General features: G+C 40.0%; 1 protein-coding gene across 2 annotated transcripts in view; it reads left to right on the forward strand.

The window, feature by feature from the left end:
* LNX2 (ligand of numb-protein X 2) overlaps nt 1–12,846 on the forward strand; it is a 57,446-nt gene extending 44,600 nt beyond the window's left edge. For both annotated transcript variants that reach the window (XM_027727177.2, XM_027727178.2), the window contains exons 5-10: nt 318–689; nt 2,193–2,339; nt 3,546–3,723; nt 5,445–5,676; nt 7,445–7,603; nt 10,460–12,846. In XM_027727177.2, the coding sequence (XP_027582978.1) occupies nt 318–689; nt 2,193–2,339; nt 3,546–3,723; nt 5,445–5,676; nt 7,445–7,603; nt 10,460–10,595 (1,224 nt within the window). In that variant the 3' untranslated portion in view covers nt 10,596–12,846. The remainder of the gene's footprint in view (nt 1–317; nt 690–2,192; nt 2,340–3,545; nt 3,724–5,444; nt 5,677–7,444; nt 7,604–10,459) is intronic.
* Nucleotides 12,847–13,629: the final 783 nt, after the last annotated feature.

The following is a 13,629-nucleotide window of genomic DNA, read 5'->3' on the forward strand; positions in this document are numbered from 1 at the left end:
TGTTTAAAAGACTTGTAGATATGGCACTTGGGAACATGGCTTAGTGGTGGACTTGGCAGTGCTGGGTTAACGGTTGGACTTCATGATGTTAAGGGTCTTTTCCAACGTAAAAATAAATTTTTAAATTGAGCAACCAATATGAGTTTGCAGGAGATGATGGAAGGACAAGAGAGGAAGTCTAGTAGGGTCAGATATGTAGGTTGCTCTAAGGCTGGTTTTGCAGTGAGTGAATTTACTTTGGAAAGGAAAGGACTTTATTTCCATAACCAGGAACAATATCATTCTGATATATTTTTGTTGTTGTTGTTGTTTTGCAGGTAAACAGCTTTGACATCAGCAACGTGTCTCACAACCATGCTCGAGCTGTGCTTTCCCAGCCTTGCTCAGTGCTGCACCTCACAGTGCTGAGGGAGAGGCGCTTCGGCAGCCGCACGCACAACCACGGGGACACCCCCAGCTCCCTGCGGGAGGACAGCTTCCAAGTGACGCTGCACAAGCGTGACTCCAGCGAGCAGCTCGGCATTAAGCTCGTGCGCAGAACAGATGAGCCAGGAGTTTTTATTCTCGACCTTTTGGAAGGGGGGTTGGCTGCTCAGGATGGCAGGCTCTGCAGCAATGACCGCGTACTTGCAATTAATGGACATGACTTGAAGCATGGGACACCAGAGCTTGCTGCTCAGGTTATACAGGTAATTTGCATTCCCTACCTGAGCTCAGCTTTATTTCTTGGGCAAAGCCTGGGGTAGAGTCTGTCCCAGACAGAATCAGTTATGTAATGCCTAAAAGCCTGTGGCAGTACAAATTGCAGTGATCTGTGTTCTGGAAATAATAGTGCAGAACAGGATCTGCTTCGCAACTAACAGATGAACATCACCTCCTCAGAAGTGAAAAGTGTGTTAGTCTTCCCTGGCATGCAGCCTGAAGGTTAGAAAATGGCTCATGTGAGTGAGCAGAGTAGCTTATTGTAGCCTATTGCTTAGCAGAAAAAAAAAAGAGGATTATTTTTATTCTATTTATGTATGTATTGTATTTTAATCTGCCAGTAAGCTCTGTAAAAGTGGGCTTTATTTTGTATTGATTTGCCTGTGCATGGAATTGAGTTGAAACAGGAAAGTAATTGTCAGACTTCTTGCTGTCAACAGGTGGCAGCTGGGAAGTCTAATATAGGTCTTCCATGAGTTCTGCATGGTAAAACTCATTTTTTGAGTGTTCAGAAGGGTTTATTCACCATGTCTGGCTCTGCTCTGGACACGACTGTTATCCAAAGCTTGATGCAGTGTGACATATGACCCTTCCCTGTTCCCACAGGAAAACCTTTACTCTATGCCTTTCTCCCAGTCTGTAAGGAAACAGCTGCAGCACTTTGCTACTTCCTGCTGATGGGATGTTGGTGAAAATTGCTCTGTTTTTAGGAAAGTTGGAATATACCAGTAGTAGGTTCTTGCAGTGTAGTGCAGTCATCTTTGCCTAACCCAGCACCACACCGAGAACTCTGGTACAAATGAGTAGTAAATATTTGTTTCAGGAATAATTTTGAGAACTTTCCTTGCAGTGAAAGGAAATTAACAATGATGTTGGGAATTGTAATTTCAGTTCCCAATTTTTATATAGAGTGATTGAAATTTAACATTGGGTAACTTTTATCTATTAAGGTGTGGTTTTGCAGCAATAGAAAGAGTTGTTGTTTTATTTAACATCTGGTAACTGAGTCTCCTGATATTCCCCAAACTCCAGAATTTGATGGTCTACTCATGTATAATGTCTTTCTTGGACGTGTCTTTGGGAAGTACCAGAGGTGTTCAGAGCTTTTGACCAAAATCTGCAGATCTGGAGCCATCACACAGGCATTTCTTCCATTTATTGCTATGTGTTGCTGAAGTTCATGAAGAATGCAAATGGAATGGGGTGAATTTTAAGGTTTGAAGCTTTGTAACACAAACTGAGAAATGGTCCTTTTGACAAGGGATTTCCGCTTGATGTAGATGTAGCATCAGAGGTGAAGGAAGAGTGTTAATATCCCCTCCATTTTGGGGAGAATTGCAAAAAGAAGCAAGTAGGGAACTGTGCAGTCTAAGCAGGAACTGGAAAATAAGTTCTGCTGTTGTCTCGTTTCACATTTTTTCATGTTTTCCTCCCTCTCTAATAATCAATATCCTATCAAACTTGATGACTTTGTCTTATGTATTCAACAGGCTAGTGGGGAGAGAGTGAATTTGATCATCTCTAGACCCCTGAAGTCACAGACAGTCAGTATTATCCGAGACACCGGGACTCACAACAGCAACTCACACCAACACCAGTCCCAGCAGCTGTTTCACAGCAGACCTAACTCACATAAGGTTGGTGTTTCTCCTTCTGGGAGGTATAAATACCATTTTACTCATGTGATGGTCCAAGTGTGTAGCAGGGCAAAACTAGAAGAAAGGATTGTATCTTCTTTTTTACCTAATGAAAAAAAATTGTGATGACTTCCAAGTATTCAGGTCCTGCATCGTGTCTGGATTGGGAACAAAAGACACACAACAGCTTTTCAGTATGTTTTGGGATTTGTGGACTGCAGTGAAAGAAGCAAGTTCTATGAGCTCATACAGCTGTAGTTGTTAGACCTTCCTTGTCTAAGACAGTGATTCATGTGTTATTCTTGCATGGAAGAACTGTCATTCAAGAATGTTACGTTTTTGTTGCCACTGTGCTAGCTTCAACCAGGAAGGACAGGAGGTGTGGTGTCCCCGATCCAGCTTATAAAGAGCATGTTGGAGGAATGTGTCATCTCCTCCGTGAGTCAACAGTCCTGGCTGCAAGACGCTGAGTTCTGCATTGTCTCAAGCAGGGAGAGAAAGGCAAAATGAGGAGACTGTCATGAAGCTAATGTCAAATTATCTGGAAGACCAGCAGGAATAAAGCCTCTGCTTGAGATGTTCTTGTAGTTAGAAAAATACAACTTCTCACTGTTAAGAAGTTGATTAGCATCAATTGGCCTTAGTTTGTGCTCTGGAGAGTCTACATACCAGCTGCAAAAGAAAAGATGATGTATAAGGGCTTTAAAGGGTCTCTTATTGTCATCATGAAAACACATGTGTGTTCATTTCTTAGGAGCTTCTTTGTAGTTCTGGACAGTTCTGGGAACATCATGCTGATGTTCACCGTGACACGAAAAGATTTGTTTCTGGTTTGTCTACAGTCTTTTCACTGTATGAATTTCTAGTGTCATCCTAAAATTGAGCCTGTTCCAGTGTAGGATGTTAATTAAAACTAGACTGAGATTTTCAAGATAGGCCTTTATAAACTTTCCATCTATATTTAAGTATCTGCATGCCATGGGGGTTTTGTTGGGTTTTATTTTAGTTTGGGGTTTTTTTAGGGAGAGGTAGTCTGATCTGGAGGAAATTCAGCCAAAGCTGATTTCCACTACTTAGTCCTTCTAAACTGTTCTGCTAAAGTGTAGTTCTGGGGTGTATTTAGTTGTGTTTTGTTCTGGAGTTTGGGTTTTGTTTGGTTGGTTTTTTTCCTTAGTTTTAACAGTGTTATTTATCCTTACCAAACAGGATCTCTCCCAGTGTGTTACATGCCAAGAAAAGCACATTACTGTGAAAAAAGAGCCACATGAATCTCTGGGAATGACAGTGGCAGGAGGCAGAGGCAGCAAAAGTGGCGAACTGCCCATCTTTGTGACAAGTGTGCAGCCTCACGGATGTTTGGCAAGAGACGGCAGGATTAAACGAGGTGGGGTTTGACTTCCCTGGTGCCATGGGTGACCTCTCATTGCTTTCTGATGACTACATTCTGTGGAGTCAGGTGGTGTCAAAAAGTCTTTCCACAGATGTAGGGAAATGCTTATGGATGCTTTTCTTCATGATTCAGTAATAGAAATACAGTATTTAGTATCGCACTTCCACCTTTTCTGGGAAGGGGATGTTTAGAGTGTGATAGCAGGGGAAGCAGATAAGACCAGGAAATGTCTGGTTAAATTCTTTAAAGCTGGCAGTAATTCCCTGATTACTGGTCTGGTGGGATGCTTTGCTCTGTAGCACACACATCCTGGTTTTGTGTTTAATATAGTGGGCGGGACCACATCTCTGTCCAGGAAATCTCTGCTCCCCAGTATAATATCTGAACAGCAGAGATGCTCTGATGACAGGCCACAGTTTACCCATGCTAAGTTTACCTCAGAAGCCACATCAGTGTTGATCCTAGTTCCCAAATGCGTTCTCTTGGGTTTGCTGGTCTTCAGGAGTGTTGCAGCACCTGCCCTTATTCCTTGGCTTTGCAGAAGGGAACGAGGAGGTGGAGGTTAGACTCAGCATAGGTGAAGGCAGTCCTGCGTGACTGATAGCAAAGCATTTGATGATTAAAACGTATTGTATGTGAAACAAAGACTGCCTGTAATATATCTGCGATTCACAGTCCACAGAATTACAGAATGTTTTAAGAAAGAAATTTAGGAAAAAAATTTCACAGATTGTACATTTAAAAAGAACAGTGTGGGAGCATCCTTATATGCTCCCGAGAGAGGGAGATTTACACCCACATACCAGCAGGTATGCTTTCTTTTTCTGTACTATGATGAAAAACACACTTGATAGAAGAAGTACTATTGTTCTTTCATTGTGTAACATTAAAGTAGCCACAGCAGCTACTGGGAGGAAAAACCTTTTAAAAACTGAATCTCATTCCAAATGTGATCCAGGTGTTCACACTTTTGCTTTGTTTTTTCTGGCTTTCATTGGTGAGACATTGTGTAAAAAAAGGAAACTGTTGCTGCTTCAATAGTTAGTAACATTCTTGTTTTCATCCTGAGACTTTTAAAAAATATTATGAAGTTAAATTTTAATTTTGGCAGGTTTTTTAGTGGCTTTGACTCTTTCCATATTATCTTTGTAGAGATGCTCAGTTTGTTTCTTGGAATTAACTGGGTTTTATACCAAACTTTCCAGTAGATTTTGAATTCCGTTTTCTTCTCCCAAGGAACAAGTTAGAAAACGGATAACTTAAAACACTCTGTGGAACCCTGCTTATCTACAAAAATAGGTTACTTTGAGGTGTCTGTATTGCTCCTTCCAGCATTCTTCCTTCACTTTTAAGGTTAGAGTGAACATAAGATCCACTACTGGAAACAATTGTCATGGCATCTGCAGTAGCAGTTGCAGCCGAGCTGGTGAAATGCTTAGGTAATTTCTATTTCAAATTTTCAGGGCAATATACATTAAAAACCACAGTATTTGATGTGTTACGGGGAAATAAATTATACCAATCCAGCTTAATAGTTCAATACGTTAATGTTTCAAACTCTCAATGTAAGGCTTCAGAGCTGTTCACATTCCCAGTCTGTTAGTTCAGACTGTCTCAGGTCCAAAAAACAGTATGAAATGAAACTGTGGCGTGGGAGGTGCTGTCAGTAGGAAGGACTGTCAGACTGATGTGGTCTCACTTGTGCCTTTGAACAGGTGATGTGCTGCTGAACATCAATGGCATCGATCTGACTAACCTGAGTCACAGCGAGGCCGTGGCCATGCTGAAAGCTAGTGCTGCCTCTTCCATAGTTGCCCTGAAAGCCCTGGAAGTCCAGATTGTAGAAGAACAGCCCCAGGCTAATGAAGAACAACTGAGTACCATCAGTGAAAATGAATATGATGCTAGCTGGTCACCATCGTGGGTCATGTGGCTGGGACTTCCAAGGTATGGAATGAATCAGCAGAGTAATTAGTTAGCTGTTTTAAGCTAAGTCCAAGAGAGATAAAGAAGCAGAGACCTTATTAGTTGCAACACATCTGCCATTATTTCTGCCTGCCTGACTATATTTCGTTGGCAATGTGCTTACGAAGCAGACTGTGAGCAGGAGCAATGTTTCCTTGGGAAACTCAAAGGTGAATAGACTGGGTTCGTCCCTTCACAAATCATAGTGACTACCCATGTGGAATCTTCTTATTGAACACAATTCATCATTTATATTGTTTAATCATATAATAACTTTCTGTAAAATACCTAAAACCAGAGTAATCATTAATAAAAATACGAAGTATATACCCATGTGTCTCTTTGCTAATCTGCTACCTGAATTTATGAGGCCAAGTATTTAACTTCAGAATATTGGATTAGGCTTTGGCTGTTCTGACACTCTTGACACATCCCTTGTCAAGACTGTAGCCATGTAACTGTAGACACACAGATGAACCTATAGTTATAAATCCCCATCTTTTTTTTTTTTCAAGAATCCACTACCATCTCTTCCAAACACAAAAACTCTTCAAGGTTTGCAGTGAGCTCCCTCCCCTCGAGTAATCTGTAATCTGATGGACATCATGTTTCATTTGTACTCTTCGTTTTTCACTCTCATGTGGCTGCAGCTATAAACTCATTCTGACATTGCTTGCTATCAAGAAGAGCTTCTGCTACAGCAGATAGTGTTATTAACTTCAGTCAGGGCATGCAGGTTAATTCCTTTCTCTCTGATGGAGTTACCAGGTCTGTACTTTAAGTGTAAAACCAAAACAACAACCAGACAGATTGGTAGCAGAATGCGGCCAAAGATAACAGAACTAACTATGCATTGGTCCTCCAGAGATTTCACTTTTTCTTAGTTTAACTTTCAGTTAATTTCTCTTTTATTCAAGTATAAATAAGCTACCTAATCTTGATAAATGACTCTCAGTTCTGGTAAAAGTACTCCTTTTTGTGCTTCAGCAGTGGGTTATTTCTTCTATACCACAGATGCCCCTGTATGGCTCCTAAAGTTATGTTATGCATTGTGCTGCTGTTCTTAAAAATAGTAAAGAACTTGGCCTCTTTTTACTCAAAAGTTAATGTCTGTGTTTTGAGGGTTTTTTTGGTTCTTTTTTTAGTTACGGTCATTGTCAACTTCATTGGCAAGAATTAATTTTCACTAGAGAAGATACCATATAGCAGGACAGTTAGTAAAGCGTGATCTGAATTATTTGCATTCTGTGTAATAAAATGATTAGTTGTGTATATTTTCATTACTGGTGATGCATCAGTTCAGAGGTAAAAAAGATTGTGTATGGAATTTTAATTTTTACTTAAAGTAGAAAAAGCCTAAACTGACTGGGGGTGGAAGAAAAACACTCTGCATTTTTGACTCTCGAACTAAACACATCAGGTATCAATTTTCCACCCACATTGTTGCCACCTGCAAAAACTCTAAAATGCTGTTCTATTACTGTCAGTTTACAGAGTTAACTGTGTTTAAGTAATTGTTCTAGCACTGCATTATTTCTTTTAAAACACATTCCTGTCTCAAGATTGTGGGGTTTTTTTTGGTAATTGGTTTGAATACTGCAAAATTACTCTGGGAACAGAAGTCTAATCACCATCCCTCCCCTTCTCTTGCACACTTAACACAGTGGTAATGGTGAGACAGCAGATGTTGTGCCTACTGTAAAATTATACACGGCTTTTTCTCTTGCTATCCTGTGCTTCCATTCCACAGCTGCCTACATAGCTGCCATGATGTAGTACTGCGGCGGAGCAATTTAGGGAGCTGGGGCTTCAGCATCGTCGGTGGCTATGAGGAGAACCACACAAACCAGCCTTTCTTCATTAAAACCATTGTTCTTGGGACTCCTGCGTACTTTGATGGAAGATTAAAGTAAGCTAATATAATAGTGGTAGAAATACTAATAGTAATAACAGCAACAAACCACTTTTAAATAGTTACATGCTGGTGCAACTAATTGTTTAAGGAAATACACTGTAGGATCTTGTGCTGGGGGATCGTGCAGCCCTGTAGTGCTTTGCCTCCCTGATGAGTGTGATGCAGGGAATTAACAGGGAAGGGATATCTGTCAGAGAGGATGGTTGTGCTGACATCTCTGCCTCTCCTGTGCTCCTCCCCAGCTGTGGTGCTGATGTCACCTGCTGTCTCCATCTCCCTGTAGATTTCTTCTTTAGGCCAAGAGAAATGCAATGTATATGTGCTGAACTAGCTAGCTTTTGTCTTCCTAGAGAACAGCTAGAAATGAGAACTTATCTCTGCAAAGTAGGGAAAAATCTTTTGTCCTTTCATATAACTTTCTGAAGCCACTGCTGGAAACCCTGGTACTGAAGATGGGTGCTGCTGCTTTAATGGAAGGGCAAGAAAGTAGATGAAAAATATCTCTGAGAAGATTGTTAAGGAATCAAGTCCCCGTGGCAGTGCCCTGAGAGTCATTAGTTGGCAGGAAAGTCACTGATAAATGAAGCAAGTTCAGCAGAGGCCCCTGAAGTGGTAGGAGCTGGAGCACTTGCCCCACAAGGAGAGGGCTTTAGGGGCAGCCAACAGCCTCTTCCAGTACATAGAAGGAGATTATCAAGGAGACAGAGGCCGGGCTTTTCAGTGGTACAGGGCAAGAGGATGAGAGACAGCAGGCACAAACTGAACAAACAAGGCTGAGACTGTAAGGAGAAACTACTTCCCCTGGGGATAGTCAGGTAGTGGCATAAGTTGTGTGGTCTCTGCCCTTAAGAGGTTTCTGAATCGTACCTGGGTAAAGCTCTGAGAGTTCTGGTGAGATCTTACAGCTGACCTTGCTTGCAGCAGAAGGTGGACTGCAGACCTCCTGAGGTCCCTTCTAACCCTAAAAATTATATGATTTTACTTACACGTTATGTTTGGATGCAGCCCCCAGGTCTAGTATCCAGATACAGATCTTAGCCTCGTGTAGGATTAGTTCAGAACTAGGACTTAAAATTCCTATTTAAGTTTCTCTTGTTCATAAACTTGATTTTGTGAAGGTGGCAGTCAAGAATATGCAACTTGAAGTTTCATGGCATGATTTTTACATGTAGATTTGCTTACAAAGTAACTTAGGAAAAAATGTGCTTACACTTAGAGCCTTGACAGTAATTGATTTTTCAGTTCAATGACTAAATAAATAAACGAAAAAATAACTTGGCTGAACACAAAATTACTTTTTTTCCAACTGTGGAACAGTTTGCATTAAAGTAAAGATCTCAGTTCAACTCAAATAATTTCAGGTTGAGGACTTAATAACTAGAAGTCTTCACACAAATGGAAATTCAAGCATCATTCCTAAGAAGGGGGGAAGAGTCGGCATGGTCACATTTAGCCCCTTGTAAAGAATGGAAAAGATGCTCGTGCGATATTGTGATATAGTACCCTTGGTTCAAATGTACTGTCTCGCTGAGAATATGGACTTAAAAATGGGCCATTAATAAGGGAGAGCTCCTTAGAATCTGCATCTTGAGTTATTGTGGGGCAGGTCTCTTTAAAGCTGTTCTGTTTTGTTTAAGTTATCTAAATGTTTTGTTAGGCTAGAAGGGAAGGTAGTAAATAACTTTACAGCTGAATAGTTTAGACAGTTTTCTGCTTACATGATCTGTCTAGTGTGATTTTATAGAAGGTGAAATGACTTCAGCAGAAAGGCTGGGTGAGTGAGATGCCACTCAGTGAACCATAGCATTGTGGCTTGGGTGATGTGGTTCCTTGGTTCTGACAGAGAAGGACTTCTGAACGCACATTTGACTGGTCACACTGCATCCTCTTCCTCTGCTCTAGCCAGGTGGAGGGCACCGGGAGAGTTCAGGAAAGCATCTTTTTGCCACCCATTTCGGTGCCTCCAATAACTGGGAAGATCAGTTTCAGGAAAAGTCCCATTTGATCTCCCAGGTCATGTTCAGCTGCTCTGGGGAATGCCAAACACCACGCTCAAGTCACAAAGAAGAGATGTCTGGAGATGGAACAAGCTCAACATTGGAAGGACTTAGGTGCCTTTTTGAAGTTTCTCTGGAGTGTCTGAAAAAACCAAAACTTAACCCTTTGAGGTCAATTTTCTCAGGGCCAGCAAGCAGCACCTTCCAAAATTTCTCTTCCCTGTTTCAAAACACAGAGATGCTCCAACTTCTCAGTTGAACCATCTGCTGAGGGAGATTTCAAGCCAAACAGTTATATTTGACAAAATCATAAGCCACTGAAAACAAGGTTCTCGGTTAGAATGTGTTTGGTTGGTAACCATAAGTATCTTTACTTACACCTCCTACAGTAAAGGCATGTTTGGTGTAAATGTGCTATAATCCACACAAACAAACAGAAATGCTTCTATCATGCACGTGCTACCTCATTATCTTCTCCTGACTCCATTAGGTCTTTCCAACTCGCTCTTTTCACGTTTCCCTCTAGGTCTGTTCTTAATACAGAACTATCTTTGTATTAGAATTGAATTTTAGCAGTTTGGGAATTTCCCAGATGAGTTTCATAGAATCCTAGAATATTTTCAAAGTTGGAAGGGACCTTTTAAAGGTCATTTAGTCCAACACTCCTGCAATAAGCAGATATATCTATCAGTAGTAGGACAGACTTAAAATTTGAACCCCTTTGGGTTTTTTTAGCTACCATTCCAGCCTGATGCAAACCCCAGCAGTGCAGTGCTGTTTGTTGGTGTGTGCTAATTACAGCAGAGCAGGACTCATAATGTCATTTTTTCTTTTTCTTCTTGTGTTTTTTTAGGTGTGGTGATATGATTGTTGCTGTAAATGGACTATCCACGGTTGGAATGAGCCATTCTGCACTCGTTCCCATGCTGAAGGAGCAGAGGAACAAAGTGACTTTAACTGTGATTTGCTGGCCTGGAAGCCTCATATAGATGTGTGAATCACTTCTGTTCAAAGCAGCATCTTCTTCTAGATAGCTGGCACAAAACTTTCCTCTTATCTTTTTTTCCCCTATTAATACAGCTGGTTATAAGCAGGGCCAAAACTGCTGTATTTTCCTTTTTTACAGGCCTCTCAGACTTACTCTGTATATTTTTCCAGCCTTTTCTGTTTGCTGTGTCTATTGCTGACACAAATGCAAATGTACACAAGCTCACAGAGGAACTCCCACTCCACTATGGTTGTCATTGAGTTTTTCTCATCAGGCTTGTAGAGTCAGCAGAAGAACTTAGCAGTTCTTTGGGTTTCTCTGCACAGTCCTCAAGTTATATATGATATATAAATGTAATATTCATGTGACCGCTCTTCCCTACAAAGAGAACATGTGTCAGTTCCAGAATGACACATTTATCTGCTGCTATGAATCAAAACCTGTTTCCAAAGGTACATCTCTTCATTTTGTAAGCCTTTCCAATTTTGATTCCATATTTCAGACTGATTCAAGTATTCCATCTTACTCATCAGAAATTACTTGGTCCCCCAGATTTTTTTTGCAGGGCATCAGTGTTCATAGAAAAGTAGGACAAAAGCCTGATATTACTGGAATTTTTATAAAGTGCAATAATTGGACTCTTTGTTAGGAAACTTTAATATATTACAGAGTTTGTACCCTATAATGACAAGAAATATGGAAGTAATTACCATTGCAATGCTGGCAAGAATACACGTGCCCAAGGTCGCCTTTGAGTAAATGGCTTGCAGTATTAGACTTTACTTCACAAATGAATGTTTTGCTATGTCAGAGAATTTTGATGAACATTTTTATAAAGATCATTTTTACCATTTCTACTGTAGTTGTCAGCTGTCTTTATTCAAGTGTGGAAACAATACTTTGACTTGTACTTTCTAAATGAGAGAATTATTTCCAGGGAAAAAAGCAAGCTATTAAGAAACCATATGTTACGGTTTACAGGTGGGCAGGCTAGAAGGAAGACTCTTTGATTTCAAGTCCAACTGCAAAGTTCACTCTTACTCTGTCATCTGCTGACAAATGTGCAAATGCCTTGATATCAAATGCTGAAACGATCTCTTTTGCATTTCAGGATATTTTTTTTTCCCTTTTAGAGAGCACCTGCTATTAAGTTGTCGGTAACACTATTTGTCTTGGATTGTATTTAGTATTTTTACAAACAAACCTGTAACTTCTAGACTTTGCCTTTCCATGATATTTGCAGGCTAAGCACACATTTGTGTAAGAAAAAGACGGGTGGAGCACAGAAAAGTGTGCTGACCTGGAGCTAACCCTGTGCGTTGTCAGTGTTCTCAGTATTTGCAAAAGAGCTTCATTTATAAACCAGGTTCCCAACCGGAACTGATTTTCTGAATGACCTCTGTATTGTATTATTAATTACCAGAGAATGTATTTGAGAGTCACAGCATATTTCAATTGTGGAGCATGAACTTTATTTTCAGACTTAGCTGGTATAATATTGGGGCATATTATCGCATGTCATTAATTCCAGTAGCTTTGTTTTCAAAAGAAATGAAGTTACTCTTTTGCAAAAAAAGAAAAAGAAAAAAAAAGTAAAGTAAAAAGCTCATGTAAGTGAAGTGGGTTTATTCCTCTCTGTAATATATACTATCGGTTTCATTTCATAATACTAAAATACAAAAGAATGTCCTCTCCAGTATATTACTGTAGTGAGAATCCTTATTTCTGAAACAAACACCAAATTTATTTGATACTCTAACTAATTTGAGAACAAGTTTTCTCCTATCCTCAGATGGTGTTTAACTGTATGCTTTGCCCTTAATGCAGACTTTTTTGTAAAGTACATCTTAGTGTAGCCTTTAGGGAAGTTTTTGACATATGTATTAGATTTAATATTTTTTATTTTAAAAATTACACTTTTCATTCAGAATTCTGCAAAGATATTTTTAGATTTTTTTTTTTCCTTTTATATGTTATATGTAACAAAAGCATGGGTTAGCTTATACTGTGCAGTTTTGTTTCTGTGTGCTGTAGCTTTTGATCAGAATATTTAGTGATAAAACGTTTCAGAATAAATTCGCTTCCTGAAACATTTTCCCCCTTTCTCTTGTAGCTGATAGTTGGGTTTGGTTTTCTGTGCCTTCTGTTTTAAATTATTTCAAGTTTATTTTTTTTCCAGATACTGCTATCTAATTGTATGGTATTAATGAAGGATGAATGAAAATAAAAGTTCATTCTACACATTGTAATAACTCGAAGTATTGTCTCACTCTTTGCAACAGATACCGGTAGCTCAATGCAGACTCAGTTTGAAGGTTATTTTTTTCTGCCATGATTTATCATAAATTACAGTTAATGAATGTACCAAAAGGGTCTGAAGGCATGCTCATCCTGCCAGGGCAATATACCAGCTGTTTAACTAGAACTCAGCGCTGAGAAGTGTTTCTGAAGTGGAGGTAAGATCTGTGCCTTTTGGTACTTTGCCACAAGTAGCATTTCCTCTTTCCCCCTCAGTGCCAGCTGGTACTGATCAGCTTGAGGATGTTTTCACAGCAGAGATTTGATGCAAGGAGACAGTCCTGCTGGAAACATCAGTTTTACAGCGAAAACTTGAGCCTCCTGGTTATCAGTTTCCATCTCCTGCAGGCAAGTATGCTCTATCTTTAGATGTCTGCAATGCTAGAACAAGTCTAAAAGCAATTTCTTAATGAATTGCAGTAAAGTTGCCTAGAGTCTGTATTCTTACTCCTTGCAGTAGTTAGTGGGTTATGAATAGTTGAGTTGCTTTAACACAAAACTGTGCCTATGTACAGAAATGCAGAAGAAACCAGCCATGTCTGCCAGTAAGCTATGAGGTCCTGTACTTCTGTAAGGTAAGAGCCAGACCACCAGAGGTTTGGTTTACAGACAGATGAATGAATTCATTTTTGCACCTGGAGGTGCACAGAGCTTTGTGTAAGGTGGTGGACTTAGTCACCTGTGTGCTGGATCTTCATGGGACGAACAACTTTCCCAAACGACCCTAGGGATCTCAG

The sequence above is a fragment of the Pipra filicauda genome, unplaced genomic scaffold (genome assembly GCF_003945595.2).
Source record: "Pipra filicauda isolate LSUMZ 115617 unplaced genomic scaffold, ASM394559v2 scaffold50_size3627746_pilon, whole genome shotgun sequence".
Taxonomy (NCBI): domain Eukaryota; kingdom Metazoa; phylum Chordata; class Aves; order Passeriformes; family Pipridae; genus Pipra; species Pipra filicauda.